At 37.1% G+C, this 23,560-nt stretch overlaps 2 protein-coding genes across 5 annotated transcripts; one reads left to right on the plus strand and one right to left on the minus strand.

The window, feature by feature from the left end:
* Positions 1–1,258: 1,258 nt before the first annotated feature.
* On the plus strand, positions 1,259–14,445 carry LOC131147700 (RNA-binding protein Y14). Of its 2 annotated transcripts, XM_058097228.1 has the most exons (4): positions 1,259–1,685; positions 7,841–7,977; positions 10,266–10,411; positions 13,986–14,445. In XM_058097228.1, exons 1-4 carry the CDS (start codon positions 1,421–1,423, stop codon positions 14,029–14,031), a joined length of 594 nt encoding a protein of 197 aa, XP_057953211.1. In that variant the 5' UTR covers positions 1,259–1,420; the 3' UTR covers positions 14,032–14,445. The 2 variants fall into 2 exon arrangements, with proteins under 2 accessions (XP_057953211.1, XP_057953210.1); XM_058097227.1 differs by lacking the exon at positions 13,986–14,445 and having other exon boundaries at positions 1,266–1,685; positions 10,266–12,809.
* A 765-nt stretch (positions 14,446–15,210) lies between these two features.
* LOC131147699 (uncharacterized) lies at positions 15,211–23,090 on the minus strand. 3 transcript variants are annotated; one of them, XM_058097225.1, is made up of 11 exons: positions 21,953–23,090; positions 21,250–21,380; positions 21,032–21,094; positions 20,677–20,766; positions 20,400–20,559; positions 19,611–19,797; positions 18,505–18,669; positions 17,834–18,429; positions 16,868–17,476; positions 16,730–16,795; positions 15,211–15,638 (listed from the first exon to the last, which is right to left on the minus strand). In XM_058097225.1, the coding sequence occupies exons 1-11, from the start codon at positions 22,490–22,492 to the stop codon at positions 15,531–15,533; spliced, it is 2,715 nt and encodes a 904-aa protein (XP_057953208.1). In that variant the 5' UTR covers positions 22,493–23,090; the 3' UTR covers positions 15,211–15,530. The 3 variants fall into 3 exon arrangements, with proteins under 3 accessions (XP_057953208.1, XP_057953207.1, XP_057953209.1); XM_058097224.1 differs by having other exon boundaries at positions 17,834–18,669; XM_058097226.1 differs by having other exon boundaries at positions 15,560–15,638; positions 16,885–17,476; positions 17,834–18,669.
* Positions 23,091–23,560: the final 470 nt, after the last annotated feature.

Below are 23,560 nucleotides of genomic sequence, written 5' to 3' on the forward strand. Positions count from 1 at the left end.
CCAACACGAACCTCGAAAATGCCTGCGGCGCTCACCCGAACCCTGAATCAAATATCATAATTCCATTAAATTAATCATAAATAAAATACTATTTTAATATTTTCTAGGCCCTTAAATACTAAATAAACAATTATACCCTAAAATATAATCAATTTGTCAAAAATTTCAAATCTCACTCTCACTTTAGAGTAGGGCCTAAAAAACCCCAATTGAAAATCTCGTGTTAAAATGACGACGATCACGACTAGGATCCCGTGGTGGTGCCTGATCGCCAATTTAACAGCAGATTTAATGAGAAATTAGGAGAAAATTGTCTTACCCCAAGATTAGTGTTTACGCCGTTCTCACGATAAATCTGCTCCAATAGAAATGTCGGTGGCAGAGTTAGGATTCCAACGACACCTTCTGTTTCTCGATCGGTCGAATATCCGTCGAAAAATGAGGGGAGAGAGAGAGGAAACGGAGGAGTGGACGAAGAGCGCAGAGCTCTCTCTCTTTTTCTGCAATTCGCAGAAGTTCAGCTTCCTTATCTTTTTTTTTTTCTTTACTTACTTTCTTTACTTACTTAATTAATTGATTTATGATAAATAATTTTAATTTAATTTAATTTATTTTATTCCTTTTAGTTGTTTATTTAATTAATTGATTTAATAATGTTTAATTAATTAACTAATCAATAATTACTCTTAATTTTAATTTTTTTGAATTAATTAATTTTTTAATTTTTTTTTTCGAATTATTACAAATTACAATATGTATCTGCTTTTATACAAATATCTCACTTCCTTATTTTATAAAATATCTCACTCTTTTCTCTTTTTTTTCTTTCTTTTATATTTTTTGTGTATTTTTCTTCCTACACTCTCTTCGCTCTCTTCTGCCTCTCTTGTGCATGTCCAATCTCTTCTCCGCAGCTCCTCCTTATATAGCCAAAGGAGCAGACAAACTTCATTTTCTTTTCTTCTTCCTCAGCAGATAATGTTGACTTTCCCTCTTTTTGTTTTCCATTTGATCATTATAATAGTAGATAATAGAGATGGGTGAGAGAGATAAATAAGATGAGATTGATATGCATGGGCGGCATCCCTCCTTCATGTTTTATAACACATTTAAATTTATACAAATTTAAATTTAAATTATCTAAATTTAAATTTGTAAGAATATATTTAAAATTTTTATTTAAAGTATGAATTTTTAGTCTTAAATTTATATTTGTGTAAAATTAAACTAAATACGCTCTAAAACTACTAAATCTGTAAAAATCGTATTGGGGGTGAACAAAACGTCCCCGTATTGACACTCGGTACTCTCTTTTCTGTGAGTTAGTCGCGATCATCCTTGAAACATTGGTGTTCGCTTCGCAGATAAACCCTAAGAGAGAAGAGAGAGAGAGAGAGAGAGAGAGAGAGAGAGAGGGATCATGGCGACCGCAGATGTAGAAGCTGTCGACTTCGAGCCGGAGGACGACGATCTTATGGACGAAGACGGTGCCGTCGACGTCGACGCCTCGCCGAGAGCCGTCGCCCCCAGGCTTAAGTCTACCATCACCGGTGGTTCCTCCTCTGCTCCCAAGAAGACGAAGGGGCGCGGTTTCAGGGAAGAGGTTGACGCTGAGCGCAACACTCGCTTGGTGGCCCGCGACTTTGACTCGCTTGACTCCGATGGCGGTCCCGGTGCCCAACGATGTCAGTTGCTCCCCTGTATCTCTTTAAATTTTCGATTGTTGTTATGGTCTGTGGTTTAGCTGTTTCTTTACGCTTGATTTATTTCTCTGTTTTTTTCTTGTGTTTGAATAAGGTATTGTTCTAAATGTAGCTCTTGAAAGGCAGAAATCTTCTATAAAAAAATATAGCGGTGCAGTAGCTCGATTTTTAGGGTTTTTGATTGATTAAGGTCTAACTGGGCAGTAGCTTTGGTGCTGACGAAGAGTTGGTCTATGAAGTTTGTCGATTTTGGCCGTATCAGTTTAGTTATTAGTGTGTACAAAAAATTGTTACAAAAGTGTTAGCTGATAGGTTGAGTCAAGTGATTGGGGACATTTTACCTCAGGTCCAAACTAGTTTTGTTTGGGGAAGACAAATTGTGGATGCTCTTTTGGTAGGAAATGAAAGTAGTTGAGGATGTTTGTAGGAGCATAGCCAGTGGGGTTATGTTTAATTTGATAATGCTTATGATCAGGTTAGTTGGAATTTTGAAATAGTAATCAAAGGCGCAAGGTGCATCGAGGCTCCAAAGGGTACTTGGAGCCGAGGTGTGTGGCTTAGGGCACGCCTCACCTTCAATTATTAAAATTGTGTACAATGTATATTTGGTGGTTGCTTGATATTTGAACACATCAATGGTAATATTAGAATTTAAAATGTCGAAATATTCAATACGAAAACTGGAAATGTAATGAAATTGCCAGGCCGAAGGCCCAAAAGCATCAACATAGTTCAATATCAAAAGAAAAGAGTACAATAAAAGATTTCAAAGTCTAAAATCTAAAAAATCATCAGCCATCACTCATCAGTAAAAACTAAATCACAAAAAAGCAACGAAATTTTAGTAAAAAATGTCATATATTAATTATAAACTTGTATTAAACTACATAATTGGTTGCATATTGTATAATAATTTAGTGGCTTAATGCAAGTTAATATTATAAGAAGAAGCAGCAGGCCGCAGGCAGGAGAAGAAGAAGAAGAAGAACTGAAAAAGAAGAAGCAGAAGAAGAACTGAAGAAGAAGAAGAAGAATAAGAATTGAAGAAGAAGAAGAAAAAGAAGAAGAACTGAAAAAGAAGAAGTAGAAGAAGAACTGAAGAAGAAGACGACTTACTAGTTTGAACTTCGAAGCAGCCTGACAACTCACGAAAGCTTGAACCTTGAAGACGAAGGGCTCCTGCTAGTTCGAAGGCTCAAAGATGAAGGGCTCCTACTAGTTCGAAGGCTCGAAGACGAAAGGCTCGCGCAGTCATGCTGGTTCGAAGAGTTGAAGACAAAGGGCTCCTGCTGGTTTCGTGCTGGTTCAAAGGGTTGAAGATGAATCCAAGTAGTTTGAGATGAAGGCTCAAAGATGAAGGGCTAACGCTGGTTCAAGTCGAAGGCTGGATTGATGGAAGAGGGCTGGTTTTGGCTACGTTTTCTTTCTTAATAGGTTAAAAAATTTCAAGGCGCGACTCACTGTGCTTGGAGCATTAGTGCGCTTCAGTGCACCTACCTGTGACTCTTGAAGGTAGCGTCGCCTCAAGGGGAATGAGGCGCTAGCCTCGTCGCCACACTACGCCTTGCACCGGAGGCGCGCTTTTGACTATTTTGAATTTTTCTTTGACAATTTCTTTGTTAAAAAAGGTTTTGCGGAAAAAAAGTGCCATGGTTGGATGAGGGGTTGTCTGTATAATGCATTTTCTTCAGCCACTATAACTAAAAGAGCTGTGTAGGACCTTGAGGCATGCCAAACAAGGGGATCGATTATCTCTCTCTCTCTTTTGTTGTTGTTATTATTATCATTATTATTATTATTTTGGTTGTTGATATATTGAGTAGATTGATGGATAGGGCAGTGGATAGATATATTGTGAGAGAGATTGGGGTGGGTAATGAGATGGTTGTTTGTGTCCCATCTTTAGTTTGTAGATGATAGTGTATAATTTTTAGGTGATCAATAGGGAGTCTGTTTTGAATTTTCTTCAGTTCTCCAACTCTTGAGAAAGTAAAGTATTTGGTTTAAAAACAAATTTGGGTAAGAGTGGGATTGCTACTATTAACCTTAGTTCTGCTAGATATCTAGAGTTAGCCTTCTTAGCTGGGTGTGATATTTTAGAGTGGCCCTTAAAAAACTTATTTGGGAGTTTTGTCATCCCCGGGGGGGGGGGGGATTCTAGGTTTGATGAGTTTTGGGATCCTAGTGATGGAGAGGGTGTCTAAGGGTTTAGATGGATGCAAGGGTGCTTTGTTTTTCTAGGTGGTCATATCACACTCATTCAGGCAGTACCCTTCTTTATTATTTGTCTATTTTTAGAATTCTAGGGGTTGCTAGTAAAATTGAGAAAATAATGAGAGGTTTTCTTTGGTTGGGTGAAGGGGAGGAAGAGGGACCATTTGGTTAGTTGGGAGATCGTGCATAGGTCTGGGGAAGGGGAACACTGCCTTCTTGAGAAAATGGTTCTGGCAGTTTCCCTTTGAAGAGAACCCAGTTGGTATAAAGTGATAGAAAGTAAATTTGGCATGCAGGCTAATGAATGGGCTACTAAATTTGGAATAAGATGCTCTAGTTCTTGGAAGTGATTGCTTAGAAATCTTAGATCAATTCTATGGTTACTCCATATATCAAATAATGTTGTGGGCTATGATTCTTGGATTTGTTTTTTTGTAAGACTCATGGGTGGGGAGTTTTGCACTTCTCATCTTTTTTCCTTGAGTATGTTGTCTCTCTCCTTGGCGCATAATGATATCATTGCTTCTTTTCTTACTTCAAATGAGCCTACTACTTCTTGGAGTTTCCATTTTTGTAGGTTTCTAAATGATAGGGAGGTGATGTAACTCTATTCTTCGTTATTATTATTGGAAAGATGTCATATCTCAATTGGTAGAGATAGACAGGTATTAATTTTGGATTCTTGAGGGGTCTGCTAAATCTCTCTCCCTACTTTTGATTAAAATTTATAGGTTCTTTCCTCGTTATTGCCTTCTAAGATAAATGCTTTTGTTTGGTTAGTTTTTCTTAATAGAGCTAACACTAACAATCTGTTGCAGAGCTGGAGACCTTGGAAGGTGTTGTCTCTAGATGTTTGTGCATTGTATTTGGATAGCTCAGAATTTGCATATCTTTTTTTATTTTTTTGTTTTTGAATTGCTCTCTCTCTTGGAGGGTTTGGAATAATTTGTTTGGATTATATGGAGATAATTGGGTTTCCCCGGGGTCGATGGAGGATTATTGAAATATTTCATTTGGAGGCTTACTGGCTTAGGGAAGGATGGAGGTGGTTCAGTTTTATGGACTTGTGGGATCTTTGCAGATTTATGGGGAATTTGGTTGGAAAAGAACACTGAATTTTTTTCAAGGAGGAAGACCACTCGTCATTTGCTGTGGGAAAGGGTTCAGTATTTGGCGTCTCTCTCTCCCTCTTTTTGTGAAGAACCAGAGACGAGAATTGCAGCGTCGGATCAAAATTTCAACTTTAATGGCTGTACAAGTACCTGTGCCATTGTAGAAGAAGAAGAGGAAGAAGAAAAAAGAGTGGGAAAAGGAAGGAGGACTGAAGTGAAAAGGGAGGGATCCGGATTGGATCGAGGATCTAGAAATGGGGGCTCCTATTATGGAGTTGCAGGAGTCTAGTTGGGAAGAGTTGAGGAAGGAGGCTCCGAATATTGAGGGTACTGCCGCAGCGCCACTGCGAGCCTGTTAAAGGCTGTCCGGCGACAGCTTTGTGTTTGCATAGGTGAGAATGAGACCTGAGTGAGGCCGTTGGCTGTTGCTACGAGAAGAAAATGAACAGTTGTCAAATAATTATTGTTCGAATTTCAGGCTGCAATAGTACTGGTGTTTGCGATGATGGGCAGAGGCATTGAGACAGGTAACAGGTTGGCAATAGCGTCATGGTGTTGGGAAGGAAAGAGGATGGGATTGGAGTGAGGGTCCTGTGGCTGAGAGTGAGGGAGATCCAGAGATGGGTAGTCAGGGTAGGGTTTCATTTGTAATGTGTGTGTATATATATATATATATATATATATATAGTAAGTTAAACGGGTCTCCTGGCAGGTACCCGATTCGAACTCGCCTAACTCGTTTAATAAACGAGTCGGGTCCGGGTTGACCAGTTTGTAAACGGTCAGCTTGTAACAAACTCAAACCCGGTTTAAACGGGCGGGTCATGGGTCACCTGTTGGATTTTGACCCGTTTTGCCACCCCTACTTACAACAAGTCCTACCTTCTTATTTTTACCATGCACACTGCATCAAATTGGCATCATAGCTATTTCCTTCATTGGGTTGGAATGTTCTTCACTGATCCTATTTTAGTTATTGATGTTGTTTCAAGTCATGACCAGTGGTTTGGTTTCTAGAGTTTTTTTTGGATATTTTATTCTCTTCAATCATTATACATGATTCACCACCAATTTTCAAAGATAGTAATGGTTCCTGGACTGAAGATCAAGTTCTAACAGATGGAGCTCCTGGTACATTTTCTTGCTCCTAGGGTACGAGTACCGTTATGGTTGAACTAAGCTGTGCCACTAGAACTGATGATGTTCCCCTAAATGGATTTTCACAACAGCAGCGTTGAGTGTCTTACAAAAATATTATTTCTGAAGAACTTCAAATTTACACACCAAAATAATCTGCTGGTTATTGCATTTTTTGAAGATCAGCATGTTATGTTAGAACTTGATGAAAAGTTGCAGCTATTGAAGCTAAATCAAGATTGAGAAGAACTGAAGAACGCAAAGATTTGCAGGATGCTTAAGAATTGTGGAGGAAATAAGTAAGAGTGACCCAGAGTGTATTGTATCGACTGGTCATCACATCAAGTACATCTTTCCTCGTTGTACATACCTCTTTTTTTAATGAAGTTTATTTTTCTATCCTAAAATAAAAAAATCATTACAGCTAGTCCAGAGAGCATCAAGTGGAAGTCTAGGTTATGATTTCCTGCGTCAAATATGAATATTTTCTAGGCATTAGGTAATATTCTCTTGAAGTCACATTGTCAATCACAATAATATTTGTTAGCCATTGTTATCGAGGTGTCATTATTATGGGCCAACTCAAAATGTCCAGTTTGTTACTTTTAAAGTTCATTTATGAGTTTAGAGAGCCTAGAACGGATGTAATCAGCAGGAGTTTTTTTCCTTTGCACATTTAATGCCATTGGTTGCCAGGCTATCAGCAATATGTTTTTGTTTGGAGAATGACAAAAATATAGAACTCGAAATTTCCTTCTATTATGTTTATCAATTCTGATAAACCCAAATTTCATCCAAGCTCTTGAATAGTGGGTCAGGTTGAGGATTCACCTGGTGGCACCTTCCATCTTATCCCCTTCCTGCATGAGGATATAAATTATTTTCAGGATGCATGCTGCATCAAGTGTTGAGGCATAAGGATTGTGTGATGACGTAGAACAATTCTGTCGATGGAATTCTTTTTAAGATGTTTACTTTGAGAAGAATAAAGGGGAGTTCCTCCTTGTCCTCTTTCTTGTGCTGTTTCATTCTTCTCTCGCTTAAGAATTTTTTTAATCAATAAAAAAAAAGAAGTCATAGTGGAAAATTTTGCGTTGCTCATGTGATTGAGAACATGCAAGAAGTATATTTTGATTTTGATAATGCTCGGTTTGCTGGTAAATTTATGCTAAAATTAATTAATGTCATGGGTTTTCCCCTAGAGTTTTGATGTTCTTACCAACTCTGTGTAGCAGAGTTGTTAATGATTATGGATTATTATTGTAAGTGCTGCAAAGTCTTCTTTGTCTTTCCTAGAGTCTATGTTGTTTGAGACCTTAATTTTAATGCTGGTTATGATCTTCTTAGGTTTTATTTTCTCAGTGCCTCAATAAATGTCATTATGATAAATTGATGGTCAGCCATTTTTTTCCTTTGTTATTTAGAGCTGCTCTCTTAATTATTATTTTTTAAAAGAAAATTTTTAAGGCAACCTAGTAGTTAAGTTTTATGAAATTGACATCATATGTCAACCACAATTCTGACAAGGATAATCTGCAGAATTTTCTCTCATGGGGATTATACATATCAAACAATAGCTATTGTCAGTTTAAAGTTGATAAACTTGATTATTTGGGGGATACCTAAGATCTATAGTATGTTAGTATTGATGTCTCTGGTGGTATATGTGTGCAGCTATTGAAGGATGGATTATTCTGGTTACTGGAGTGCATGAAGAGGCACAAGAAGATGATCTTCATAATGAATTTGGAGAGTTTGGTGAGATTAAGAATTTGCATTTGAATCTTGACCGTAGAACTGGGTTTGTCAAGGTGAGCAATATTTTACCTTTTTTTCCTAATTCTTTGTGATGGATAAGATGCACTAGTGTGGAGAAATGTTAATGATAACATTTGAAATCATATATGATGTTGTGCTTGATTTACGGTAGCTGCATTATATATATATATTTTAACTGATAGCTTCTATGCTTTATTTATTTATTTATTTTGGAAATGAAATTGATTACTGAAAAGGGAGCTGGTATGTGCCCATCGATGTGGAAGGTGCCATTTAGCGAAAGAAAAAATTGTGTGAAAGAATCTCCAACTTTGTAGGAGCAGTAAAATAAATTTTATAATATTTTAAAAATAAACTAAGAACTTTATTGATAAAAATATTATGGTTGCTATCAAAAAAGAAAAAAAGATAATGGTACAACGTGGGGGAAAATGTTCCAATCAAAGAAGCAACAGATTAATATTTTTTTGCTGATGGTTTCAATGATTTATCTTTTTGAAATTGATTATAATGAAAAGGGGGCTGCTATTTGCCCATCAAAGGCTGAGTACAATTTTAGTGAAAGGAGAATTTTTGTGAAATAATCTTTAACTTTGCAGGAGCAATAAAATATATATATGTTTTATAAACAAAGAACTTTACTAAGAAAGAAGATAACAGTACAACGTGAAGGACAAGGTTCCAATCAAAGAAGCAACAAAATAACAAGAATATCCCCATAATAAAACCAATGGAGCAAAGCTTTTTAGTCTCACTGCGTATTGGTTAATGCCTCCAAAAAAGTCATGCACTGAACAAAAATGTAAATAATAATAATATAAACTTGAAGAAGTATCACCCAACTGCCCCACAATTGAAAGTTTGAAACACCTCCCATTAGGGTTCTTTCCTTGCCTTTTGCTGATGTAGTGCTTTAGGTTTGTTTAAAGGACTGAGGTTGGTTGAAGTGCAGTGTGAGTGGAGGGACTTTGTCATTATAGTAATTTTTTTCCCTTTTTTCCTTTGCTTTTGTATCTTTTAGGACTTCTTGACGTCCAGTTCTTGTACTCTTCTTAAAAAATATTTCTTTTATTTACAAAATAGATTATCATATAATATTTTTGACTACTAAAAATTAACACTTTCTTTAAGAGTACTTTAGGAACTAATCTGGTAGTCAAATGTTGTGGTTTAATAGGATTTGCTGGAGTTGGCACTATTTTTTGGGTCAACAATGAAAGGAATGAGAGGATCTTTAGGATAATTTCACTATGCTTTTGCTTTGGAACAGCATTGTTTTCTGAACCATGCTTTAGGCTTTTTCTTTCAATGCTCTAAAGGCATTTCCCTAAAGTGATTTGCAAACGCAATGGGTGGGCTGTTTTGATGTAATATTTTAAAGAGGGTGCTTTATCCTCCCATTTTGTTCATTTTGGTGGATTCTTTGCCCTTCCTCTATTTCATTTTGTTCTAGTAAATCTTATTTTTCTATTAAAAGGCTACTCTTTATTTTTGTACTGGTTATTTTGATTTTATTATATTTTTATTTTTAAATATTTCTGGGGCAAAGGGCATCCAAAATGTGAGGTGATTGAAGGCTAAATGGTGTATATTTTCTAAAGCAAGCCACTCACTTTCTATTCTGGAATCTGTTATTTTGGATGTATTGTGCTTTTCCTTTTTACGTATTTTTTGGGGGGCAAGGGGAATCTGCATTTACTTAAATTTCCGTGTACTTAGCATTTAGTGCCTTTACAGTGTTTGGCATGCTTGCTTAGGTTTCTAGGGTTTGTTGTCTGATTAAATTTGTGCATGGAATATTTGGTCAAAAGTATCTATTAGATCTGCCTTATTTTATTTTCCTAATGAAAGAAAATATGAAGTGTAGAAACTAACAGGGTTTAAAAATTTGCAATGAGAATTTGTTTGGAGTGGCAGAATGAGCCAGACTTCTGATTTGGTGCAGTAGTTTGCCCCAACACCAAGTTGCATCCTAGAGTTTCAAATTTTAGTTAGGAAGATGAAAGAGAAGAATATGTTGGAAGCAGGACTTAATGTTCTGACAAGTACCTGTTCCCACAAAATTATCTTCCATTCCGTGCATGCATGTATTAGTAAATTGTGCTGCCTTTATTTAAATAAGAATAAGGTATTTTTTTTCACAGATACATCCTATTTAAATTTTGCAATTTTCAGAAAGCTGGAAATCAGCAAAGCCAGCTATGTGCTTGCTGTTATTTTATGGTTATTTCCTGTAATGTTGTTTGGTTATTTATTTTTGTTAATTTTGCAATAGATGTTTCCTTTGTCGAGTTGCCTGATGTGAAATATTGTTTGACAGGGGTATGCCCTAATTGAATATGAGAACTTCGAGGAAGCACAGGCTGCAATATCTGCAATGAATGGGGCTTTATTTATGAAGCAAACCATCAATGTGGATTGGGCCTTCAGCAATGGGCCTTTCAAAAAGTGGAATATGAGGAGGAGGTACGTCTTTCTAACTGAATATTGTTCATTCATGTCTCCCATTGTATTTGAACTTAAAAGTAGAAATATTCAAGAGTTTGTTGTATGTTTTAATAAATTCGCTTAGTAGTTAAAATATGATTAGGTGCTCAATGCCATGTTTTGGTTGGTTTGTGTTGTTTGGAAGAAGAAAGGAGGGGGGAGGTGATATTCCATTCACAAGAGACTCTGAATCATTTACATCCCATTTTCGAGTTTAGGAGGATGTCAGAAATATGAATTTCATTTTGTTGGTGTAGCTGATCAAGATACAAATTGATTCTCATAAGTAGTGTTTTAAAAGGCGAAGGCGTAAGGTGAGGTGTTTTACCCCTGTTGACGTGAAGAGTAAGCCTTTTGAGATTTTTATTTTTATTTTTTATTTTAAGCATATAAAATAAATTGTATATACAACCAATAATATGAAATTTATTAAGATAAATTATAAATTTTGTTATCTGAATTTTAAACTAAAAAAATAGTTTAACAAAAATCAAAACACATCAACCATAGCTGTCTTTATTGCCTATACACTGTATTCCTGCAAGTGTAATGCGACGGCCACATGGTCTTTGCACAGCCATGTGTCTTCCTTGCCGGTTGCCTTCCCACCTGGTAAAGAAATCTTGCTTTTCTGGTTGCCTCTCTCGCACCATCTTCTCCCCACGGTCCACTACATCCATTGAGAAGGGTCTCGAGCTGAGAATGAGACACTTGAGATGAGAGTGAGAGACACTTGAAGACAACCCTATTATCTCGTCGCAGAGAGAGAACGAGAGAGGGGAAGAGATGAACAGCTAGATAGAGGCATCAGTGCAGTCATCACTTCAGAGGAGCTTGCTGAAGAAGATGACAGTGGCTTTTTGTCGAAGTGATGGAGCACTTGTCAAAGGGAGGAATCTTCAATTGTTCGATTATTTGTCCATTCATTGATAGAAGCACGAAAGAAAAGGCCTTTCTGCACTATTTTGCAGTTTCTTCAATTTTTTTTACATGATTAAAGTAGTTTGAGGGTTGGTCCCAGAATGCATGTGCCTTCCTCTTTGAGGCATAAAGACACATTTTTTCAGTGGAGATGTACCCTCTGACCCAGAAAGCGTGCGCATAGCAGGAGTTTCACCTTTTGAACTATGCCTTAGTGGGTTCTAGTAGCAAAACGCCTCTCAAAAATGACTTTTAAGACTCTCTGCTTATAAGGCGTGCCTAAAAAATGCCTCTAAAAACACTGCTTATAAGATCTGATGGAGATGTCATGGTGGCTTCGTGCTGGATCTGGTAGAGCCTACCAATTACAACAAAACTGTGGACTCTTCTCCAGAATGTGGAGATCAGGAAACATTGTAGAATCTGAGACTTTCTACTATTGATATTTTTGAAATGGTTGTTTCTAAGCTTCGTGCAAATTATGGATCAAAAGCCAAGTTCAGAGAGATGATTGACCTAAAATTATTAGACTTTCTAACATGTCTATGGGGAGGGAACTAGTGCAGATTGTTTTGCCTCTGACTGTTTGTGCCTACAGTTCCTATTTTTTTGGTTTTCTGTGTTGCACTGTCTTGGTTTGGTTTTTTTTTTTTTTCTCTTTTTCTTTTTTGAGCTTTTTCTGTGGCAAGTGAAATAAAAAAGGAAAGAAAGATAGAAGTGGCTGACCGCATTTTGACTTCTCCCCTTCTCATGTCTCCGATTGTGGTGCAGTTTCAATGATGGGAGAATTCTGCAGGCTTCCCATTGATCTTATATATCTTTTGCTATTCACTTTTTCTTTCCACTACCAAACTAGAGAATGGGTAGTGAGCATATTTTTTTCTGTAGTCCAACCAAATTTCCATGATCTTTCCAATTTAAAGAATGGGTAGCAAATGGATTGTTTTGTAGTTCCATATTTGCAAACACCATGTACAACAAGCATCTAATCCTCTGCTGAAATTAGTGACAGTAATTCATTGATAAAATATTAAAATACGATGTTCTGGGAAGTGGGAAGCTGTTCTACTTCCTTACTTTAGTGGCGTGTTCATCAGCTTTTTGCTAGGTGTATCGTCTTTCTGTTAGTAGTTTTGTTGCCTAATTATTTTCAGTTGATCTATTTACTTGCTTTGGATCGTGATATTGAATTGAACATTCTTCCAGGACTTACTTTTTAGTAGTCATTGGGTGTCGACATGGTTGAATTATTAAAGATTGTGAAAGGAAAAAATTGTAGTTCTGTGAGTCCACTGACAAAGTTTCTGCAATCAACCCAACCAAATACAAATCCATCTACATAACCATTATCAGAAGTCTTCCAATCACCATCTTGACCATCATAGATGGGTCATGTCTATGTTTTCTTGCTTCAAGTCTACCTGAGTTTTAGCCATCCAGCTGAGACATCAAGTGCAAGGACAGTCGGAGTGAGGGAGGGAGGGTATAACCTTCATGTGTGTAAAATAAAATTTAATGTATGGAGCATAGAAGAAGGAAACTTGAAAATATGTTATTGGTCATGTTCCCCATTTTGGGGATTGCCGCTGCGGTGCTGCCTGACTTGGTTAGGGATTGGAAGGCAGCACTGATGTAATTCTTTCTTTTTGTTTTCATTTGGCTACTCTTGTGCTTTGGATTCTTAAACCCCAACCCAACCACCACCCCCCCCCCCCCCACCAAAGGGGGATGTACCCTTTTGGTTAGCAAATACATTTTTCTTATTGGAAAAAAAGTTCCCATTTCTATCTTTTTTCTAATATAAAAAGAAAACTTCGTATAGAGGAGATAACATACAAGGAGGATAAGAAATCCACCTAAAAAGACGCAAAATGAAAAAAAACTAAACAAAAATGAGATTGATCGACACTGCCATCCTGTCTTGCTGAAGATTGGAGAATTCAAAGCACCCAAAACACCCAGAAGAAAAACCTATAATGATGCAAAAAAGAGGATCCTGTTCCGTATCAAAGCATTAGATGAACAATCACAGAAAATGCAAGCATTTTTCTCAGTCCAAATCACCCACAAGATAGGAAAAACTGCACACTGCCACTCTGCCATAATCTCCTTGCGTCATTAGCCCTCCCAAGCCTCTAAAAGACATCAAGAGAAAAAGCATCCAAAGAGCTGGAGCTTAGGACACTCATTACTCACCAAATGACCCGAACAATCTTGATCCATGGACTCCAACCACCATCACAATGAAGAAACTGATGAACACGAGTCTCACTAACCAAGCCTCAGGAGGCGAAGCCTTGTTTATCTTTAGTGTTCTAATCCGCAACACATTGTTAGTGTTAGCTCTATTCAGATTTAAGAATAGCCTTCCAATCTGCAATTTTGACCTTAGGGACCTTGGATTCCCTCAAAATAGTAGCAAGAGCAAAGGAATAAAGATCTACCAGAAAATTGCCGACGTCTAAATACTACTGTTCCCTCCAGTGTTCTTTTTAATTTCATCTGGTAATAAACTGAAGCAAATGAATCTTGAAACTGTGACATTGGTTGATTTTTATAACTATGCAAGTTTCTGAGTTATTTCATTTGGTCTTTAATTGTATTCCTTTTTCTATTTTGTTTTTTTGTGCAGATCCCCACGCGGTCATCGTTCAAGGAGTCCCAGGCGGAGATATTAGTGATGCACATGTTTTATGCTAGGGCTTGTGGGCCTTTGTTGATGGCTTCGAATCCAAGATATGTTTTGGGAGCTGCTACTGCGTGTTTGCTGATTATACCATAGTGAATGCTGGTGATTTCACTTGGCTTATGGTTCTTATCCTATCCTCCCTTTCTCCCTCCTTTTGTTGCACAGCATTACGTGTTCATCCTGGGGTTGCCAGCCTAATTATGTAACATGTCTTTATCCTTCTGGTATGTTTGGATCATCTGTAGGGCTTTAGAGGTTCTCAACTGTCATGGTATGTGCGTGACATGTTTCATTTCTTCAGTTGGTAGTTTGGATGCTTTGTAGGGCAACTTTGCCCTGCTGCTGTGCTCATGCATTTGAAGGCTGATATCTTAATTGGAGTCCTGAAAAATTTGTGTTCTAATCTCATTGATCTGGCTTAAAATCTTTGTATTTCAGAAATCAAGTAGTGTAAAATTGAAAATTTTGGATTCTGTTTTATGGATCTATTCACTTTTTAAAAAAGTTATAAATAATGATGATATTGTCTATGGCTTTTTAAGTATTGTGATTGAAAGGAAAGGAATGGTGGTCAAGTTTATGGGTCAATATTAAGCCTTTTATTTAGTCTAATTGAGCAGGTATAACTCGTTGGAACACCACTCTGTTTGGATGCCCAAAGGCTCAAGTGAAATGGGCACTGAAAACATTAAAGAGCCTAGTAATAATGAGCCAAGTTTTTGTCTTGCTGAAAATGGCAGCCCCACAGTTTTCTACCAGCGAGATGGGACCATGGAATGAGGAACAGTCGCAGTTTATTTCTCCGGAAAGCATGTGGAATCCAGAAGCAACAAAGTTGCTATTGAATTTAAGATTGTTTTGACTTCAAAAAATATTTTCTTGCCTAGGGCTGTGCCATATATAACTGCAACTGAAACTCCAATCACAATAATGTTCTGGGAAGAGACTATTTCTGAAAAGATTTGTCAAAGTATTTTAATTGATTTGTGTCGGATGATTCTTATGCAATGTGATATTACCATGATATTACTTCCTAATGATAAATACCAGAAATGAGTCCTAGACATAACATTTCTGAGAATTTCACCTAAATAAATAAGATGTACGATCATATGCCCCGCAAAGTGGGTAGGCTGGATCTTGCTTGCTTTTCCCATGGCAATGGAAATTGGGATATATACACGTGGATTGGAATTTGCAGTCCTGCTCAGAGCATATGTAACATGTACATTAAATACCTGTATTACATAAATGTTGAGGAAACTTCTCGTTCACATAAATGTTCTTCCTCGTACCCCCCTTACGGATCATGGAAAGAAAATGAGGGAAGATGGGGTGGGGGTTGCTATTTACAAATCTTCTTCAGTATGGGTTATTAGTCATGTACTGTATAATAATTTACAGGTAAGGAAGTTGGTGAGTTCATGTGTATGACTATGAGCCTTGTGTTTGTGCTTCAGATGTATCTGAAAGAGAGTATAATTGGTTTCAGGATGCTAAAGCCATCCAATAATTTTGTGTGCATGAGCTTATTGGAGTGCCAATGATTTGCCTCCATGTCCATTGTGAGTCTTCCATTCTCTGCATTTCTGCCAACTGCCATGGAGTAATGGTGAGGTTGATTAGTTTTCTCCTTCCCTAAATCTCTTTTCAGACTCTAGTTTGAGATGGGTTGCTTCTATATCCAAAATATTTCTAGAAATAGTATTTTAAATTATCTACTTACAGTAGTACTACTGTGCCAAAGGTTGCAATATAAAAATAAGATCTAACTGCACATGCAAGTATTGTAGAAAATTTTAAAACTCATTAGAATACTGCTGGATAATCCACTGCTTTTAAGCCTAACAGTGGGAAGGTTGAATTTGGGAAAATACATGGGAAAGGAAAGCAAAATATAACACTTATCTTTCCCTGTTTAAAAAAAAAAATAGTTGAGTCAATGGACAATGCTTTTGATTCACATATCATTGGTTGTATTTTTTTTTCTTGGCAAATTTTAATCAGATTTAAAACAAAATCACTTGTACAAAGATATTGACCTCTCCTAAAATTTGATAAAAATACATTGACTTTCTCTGAGGTTTCAAAAATTTCAGAGACCTCTTGAAGTTTCAAGAATTTCATTAGTCTTTCTTAAAGTTTGCCAAAAATGCACAAACCTCTTATTTTAATTTGCGAAAATACAAGTTTTCCAAGGAGAGGTTGTCTCTTTTTGCCAAACCTTAGGAGAGATATATCGTATTTTTTAAACTCAGCCACTCAGGGAAGATCAATAGATTTTTTGAAACCTAAGGGAAAATTCTTGTCTTTTTATCGAATCTCAAGAGAGGTGAATGTCTTTTGTCCAATAATATTTTATACAAAAAGAAATTATAATACTTTTTTAAAACAAATTTTCCTTTCATTTTTTCTCACAAAATCCTCGATCTAAATGGACTCTAACCAAGTTGTAAGATTTCTCTTAGAAAATTAAAGCAAACTTAGGCAGCATGTTTTGCTTGTATTATTTATTTACATATTTTTCCGCCAAAAGTTGGCATCTCTTTCTGTTGTTTGTGTATGATACATATAACTAAAACCCTTAAGGTATCAACTAAATTAGGATCAAGCTAGACAAGAAGTTAATTAAAGTTTTATTGTGAATTCAGAAGCGACAAGAGATACTTAAGTTCAGGATTGCTTACTCTGCCATCTCTTAGCTCGAACAGCACCGAATTATTAGAAAATGGAATTGGCCGTACAGATGCCACCTGTTAAGGACAAGAAACAGTCAGTGTCTTATCACAGACATGCTACAAATAAATGCAGAGAATGATACAAACCTTTTGGTCACATTTACCATCAAGGTCTTTTATGTTTTCTTCCACTTTCTCCAATCTGGCTGCAAAATCTCCATCAATGCAAATTTCTTCATTCCCGTATTTCATCCGTCTTTCATCTTCAACAACCAAGTTTTCTACACATGGAAAACCATGGTTCTTCCATTTCCATGTTGTTTGATCCATATATCTAAGGTACACTTTACCATCTGAACCAATCAAAAACAAGTGGTTACCTTCAAAGCATGGTCCAGGTGCAGTAACCAAAGTCACACTTTTATCTGGTGTTCCGTGTTCTACCCAATTCCAACCATCCAGTGGATTCCAGTGATACTCTACTAGACCACCATCTTCCGAAAGCATGAAAACAGAACCTGATAACAATAGTGATGATGGCCTCACGGCAGTTCCAGGCAATCTGGAAAGAACAAGATGCTGAGATTGATGGTGCTCATGCCATAACTCAGTAATTTTGTTATACTGGTATAGCCGGCCATTCCTTCCTACTACAAATACTATGTTTTCTCGAAACACTTCCTGATCCACTATACATGCAATTTTAGTATTGGGAGGGTTTCGGCAATCTTTCCATGTGAAATTCCTCATAGCAACCTACAGAAAAGTTTATCCTTGCATCATTCTTTTGCAAAGAAGTTAAAAGGAAAATTTTCACGAAGGACAATAATGGCACCAAATAACATCATAACACATCCGGGATAAAGATGATTATAGTGATGATAAATGCATGATGATCATGATTTGTATAATGATGAATATGCTGATGATGGCGACAATGATGGTAAACTGGCAATGATGATACCTTGTAAAAAACAAACATGGTTAAAAGTTCTGCACAAAATTTAATTTTATTGTTAGTGGTTAGTGAACTGTTTATGTCTGTTATTCTCTATCTCAACAATGATAATAGATTTGACCAAATTTCCATATTTACTACGCCATGCAACTTACAGTGAACTGCAGTAATCTTCCACTTTTGCTCACAAAGAAGAGCGAGTCTCCTCTCCTTAATTTCTGAATTTCACCTGGAATTGCATCCCATGGCGGGCCACTGATGACCTGCCTACCTTTCCTCATAGCTGTGCAATTTATCCATGCTAGCTCATTGCTTCTTCTTCCTCTGATAAGCAAACTCCCATGCTTGTCAACCAAAAATAGACTTCCATTGTAGTTTCCTAATGCACCTTCCATGGCTGTTGAGTGCTCATGCCTCAGCCATAACCATGCATTTTCAGCATAAAGACACTCAAAAGTCAAGCCACTACTTGTTACAAAGAAAAATGATCTGCCTCCATACAACAATCTCAGACGAAAGTTAGACTTGATCCAGTTTTCTGGGAACTTATATGTTTCGAGTTGTTTAGATGGGCTGCTACCTGACACACCAGGAGGTAAGTAACTCTGTTGTGCTTGGCCCCTCTTTCGCCGTCCAGGTATTGATCTTGCACTTACCTCATTTGCTTCATCTTTGATGCCTGAGATGCAATTTGCAGGTCCACGTTCTTCTGTGCAATACTCTGCATTCCACCCTTCAGTTTCTGGAGCATCTAAAATTGACCATGTGTACTTAAGTGATGCCTTTCTTCTAATATTAACCTGATGAGTTGGGCCTGAATTCTCACCCCCAAGGCCAGATAGATGCAGTTCTGCAAGCCTACCATCATCCAGTGGGAACAATATTCTGCCAACTTGAAGCTGCAGCCCTTCAACACCTCTTACAGCTTTTGCATTCAGCGGATGCATATGATTCACCCATCTCTCTTGAATTTGGTTCTCTTGAGCACTGCCTGTCTTCATGTAAAAATGTTGCAATCAAGACAGTTTTTTACTTTTGACTTATAATAAATTAGGAGACATAACTTCATAATGAAAATGCATTGCTAAAATTTACATTATTTTCAATGAATTTTATTTAATAATCCATTTAGCATTCCTCAATCACTTATAAATGCTTAAGGTTCTATCATGCACATATGGCTTTTACAGCGAAGACACTGAATCAGTTTTTTAATTTTTCACATAAACAAAACATAAAGGTGGAAAATTTCCTCGAATTTCTCTTCGAACAGCAAATGAGTTGTGGTGAATGATGACAGTAAAGTTACTGGGATTGGAATTTTGTGATGAAGTGGAGATTTTTTTTTATGAGGAAATTCTTGAGGAGATTTTGAATGACCCCTACTGCCTTGTAATGGACCTTTTGAATGACATTATGTGGTCAGTTACAGGTAAGAAGATTTGCGACATTTGCATTGGCAGAGGAGAGGAGGCTGGTGGTCTAGCATGTAAAGAAATAGGGGAGAACATGAGGAAGCAGAAACCCCTTTGCAGCAAATTTATTTTGAGATGCATTCTTCTCCCTATACTTTTTCCTGCTTAGGTTTATTAGCTCTAGGCAAAATGGATGCACCACAAGGGTTATTGAGAATTCAAAAAACGCTAACATGAAGATGGCATGGTTTTGGAATTTCAAAAGAGACATGGAACTGTTCTCTTGATGGCCAATCCAATTGCAGGTCTAATCTAGTAGCTTTTACAATGTAGTCTTCCTAGGTTTTATTTCTAGATATGAGAAGTCATATTTAGGGTTAACATTTTGAAGCATGAAAACTAAATTGCTAGATGTTCATAGATATTTTTTCTTGTTTTTATAAGATCCCCACTTCCAAACTGCTCACTGAATTAAAACTGAATAATCACCTACTATGCAATACTTAATCTGACCGACCTGAAGATTTTGGGATTTGATATTCAAAAATGGATCCAGTAGCTGTTGAGAAAAATAACGAATATGAATTTTCATTAATATCTTGTGAAACTGGTGTGATGGATGTCAGGTGATGATCTTTTGGACTTCCATGGATTATCCATTTCCATTTCCTTTGGTGCAGTCTTCTCTCAACCAAGTTACCACCCTGCATATCTATGAAATCTTGTGAGAAAATTGAGAGTGGGAGTAAGGCAAATCAAATAAAGATGAAAAATGTGCGTATCAGAGACTGGATATTGTAATATTAGCAAATATTGCAGGAAAAATGAAAATTCTCAACTGTGTTGAATTCTTAGGCTTGTAATGGAGAGACAAGACACGAGCACATAATCTTTTTAGTCTTATATGAATAATATTATAGCATTGAAACAAAATTCTCCAACCTCATAGCCTATTATTTACTACTTCTAATTAAAAAATGTTAACCCAGTTTCACTATCACTATCACCATCACTAATAACTAAAAAAAATGTTACTAAAATGCTGCAAATTTTATCATTTATAAGCTAGTATCCTAGCATTTAAATGCAATTGTTATTGAATATAATTCAATTTTGTTAAGAGGATGCTCAGATTGTTCTGGAGTAGGGCATTATGTGAAATTTTGTTGTTCACTTTAGATGACCACTTCTTTTTAATTTACTCACTGCTGATTCATAGAGTTATCCTAATGGATTTTATTTTTAAATTACACAATTTCTCAATTATTCCCACAACATAGCTTGATTTGATCCATGTTTGCAGCACCTTTGTTAAAAGAAACAAAGACATGGAATGGGCTCCATCCAGTAAACTGCATCCTCTGGATGGTAGCAGAGCAGCAGCTTCTATTGATCCTTTACTCCATATATGCTTTTTCCATGATGGCTTTGAGCTCCTGTCATATTCATAAAGATCCCCCGTTGAACTGCCCATCCACATTTTCATGTTTAGTATATGAAATAAAAATCAGTAAAGCACACTTCATTTTATAAATGTTAAAGCAAAAATCTTCCCAGAGAGAGAGAGAGAGAGACACACACACCTAACAGTAAATACAACTTCTGGTCTAATCGTATCAACATCAGCAATTGCTGCAACATTTGCTCCCGCAGGCCGTCCATGATTCACCCACCTGCTCTACATTTTACAGCCCACAATGTCTGTTAAGTCTTCCTGGTTAGGATCTACATTATAAAGACAACAGCCAAGGAATGAAGCCAATATTTGGTAGAATGGAATAGATTAGAAATGGAATAGAATGAAAATTCACATGGCGAACATATGAAATTATGAAAACATATTCCGTTCCATTCAATCTCATTCTTGCCTATTGAACAAATCACAAGTAACTTGCACTGGCTGTAATGTTAAATTCGTCGAATTTCTGCGAGACTTACCCTGGAGGCTCAATCTCAGTAAGTTCTAGCAGTGACCCGCTCCTTGTGCAGAAATAAACTCTCCTGATGGTTGAAAAGGGACGAAAAAAAGGTCATATTAATCGAGATTCAACTCCAAAAATTTCTGATATGATGGAATTTGAACAGGATCTCCCAGCAAACCATTCCAGTAGAAAAATAAAAAGGCAAAATGCAAGTGGAACTAAGCCAATACTCACACCCCATCATCAGAAACGACCCCTGACTTTATTCTGATAGCAGGATTTTGTTCTGTCTCTTGACTTGAGCTCCCGTTTGCTGTTGGTGTGAAATGAACCCAAATTGGTTCTGCACTTTCGCTTAGCCGCAGCTGGAAAAGAGAGAGAGTATCTTAACCGGAATTATGGAGACAAAGAACACTCTTCAACTTGCAGGATTAGATTAAAGTTGGTCGCGAGTGCATCAGTATGGATAGCAGTGCCTGAATTTACTCAAACGTAAGTGCAGCAATCAACTGTCAAGTTCAGAAAATGTTGAAATTCAAAATTTGTATGCAGTCCCTTGTTCAAATACTATGGTTGAACAAATTAACATCTTGACAAATGCCATTTCTTTAAGAATGCAAGCTCAATGCTCTGCAGTTTGTTCCAAAATCCACAGAGGCCCAAATCAAACAGATACAAGGCTTTTTCTTTGGGAGAGTCCTTCTCTAAGGAACACCCAATAATTTCCCCCAAAAAATAGAAGGCAAACATCATGAAAACTTCAAGACATATTTGAGTCTTTGGCTTTACTATTACAGTAAAATACAGTACGATATATATATGTAAGTTTTGGTATTCTTTTTCCAACTTTTGTCCAACTACCAATTACCAACTCTTTTTTTTTTTTCCTTTTTGGCTTGAATTTATCAGTTAGCAACTGAGGCAGACTTGTTAGTACCTGGTAGAGATCCCCTGTTTCGGATAGAACAAGAATTGTCTGATTGACAAGAAAAACAGAGACGGCGTAACCCGCAGCAGCTGGCAAATCATGGGGAGAAATCACCCACTGCACTCCATTCCAGAACCTCTGGTAGATAGACCCACTTGGCCCAGTCACCCAAATTGCCGTATCAGAAATTCTAATCAGAGAAATCCTCTTTCTCAGAGGCAGAACTGCATCATCGGAACTCTCCTCCAAACTCTCCTTCTGTCCATGAACATTACCACCTTCTTCCGATTGTCCTCCTCTACTGATAGAGCCAACTTTGGTACAGTTTCCGTCAACGCAAGAAACCAGATCAAAAGGGAGTTTTACTTCGACCCAACTGTTGGATTGCTGTTCGAACTTCCAGAACCGATCGGTTTTCTGCTCAAACCGTCGATTGGCTTGTCGAACGAAGTGGTAAGGGCAGCATGCAGAGCCAGATAAGGCGGATGAGAAGACCCAGATGATGAGCACCAAATGGAGCTTGCACATGGTGGGCGGGCAGAGCCGCATGGATTTGCAAGGTTAATTTTCGCCAAAATAAGTGCAGTGGGACAGGGATTAGAGGACCCAGATGAAGAAATCAAGACGTGGGGGGAAGGAGAACCAGGGAAAAGGAACAAAAAACCTGATAACAACAGAGAAAAACAGAGCAGAGCTCTTCAAGACAAAGATATGCAGAAGGTGTCATGTATTGGTTTTGGTTGGTTTATAACCTTTGGGGGTGTCACATATGGGCCATAGCCGAAAAGGCTACACTGAACTACACCGAGTATAACTGCCATTTTTTTGGAAAAACTAGTGCTCTGTTGGTGGTCTTTCCATGAGAGAGAGCGAGAGAGAGAGAGAGAGAGAGAGAGAGAAGGCTTTGAAGGGAGTGGAGATGGTGGTGGTCCAAATGGGGAAGAAGGGTGCTTAATCGCAGATAACAAGGTTTTGGGTCATAGCAACCGCTTCGGGCAGGGAGGCTCTGTTTTTGTCAACTCTGTAATCTATGAGAATTGAAAGAGCTGCACCTGCCCACGCCATTGGGTTAATCCTCAGTGAATTTCACGCCGCTAAAATGCAAAGAGAAGGTTGCCCATTTGCCCTAGCAAGAATTTTGGTCCCCAAATTACACGACCACTGGCTCTGGATTTGTCAACTATGGCTTGAAGTAAAAAAAAAAAAAAAAAGAAATAAGAAAATGGACTAGAAATGAACATTTTTTTTACACAATCTATGAAATAAGGAATGTGATATATATATATATATATATATATATATATATATATATATTTCTTTTTTAGAAATAATTCCTACAAATGAGGAAAAGATGAAAAAAAAAAAAATTATTACTGGATAAATTGAATTGATATTATTTTGAAGATGCAATTTATGTTTGTCAGACTTATAGGGATCTCTTTATAATATATTATTTCACCTAATAATAAAAAATAGACATTTTTATTGTTGTTGCTACCAAATTTTATTTGGGAGAATTTGAATCAATTACAACTTCAATCACTTGACAAAAATGAAAGAAAAATGGGTTGGAGGACTCGAGATGTATTTCGGAGGGCCACTTCGATACCCAAGTTA

This window comes from Malania oleifera, chromosome 2, assembly GCF_029873635.1.
Source record: "Malania oleifera isolate guangnan ecotype guangnan chromosome 2, ASM2987363v1, whole genome shotgun sequence".
Lineage (NCBI taxonomy): Eukaryota > Viridiplantae > Streptophyta > Magnoliopsida > Santalales > Ximeniaceae > Malania > Malania oleifera.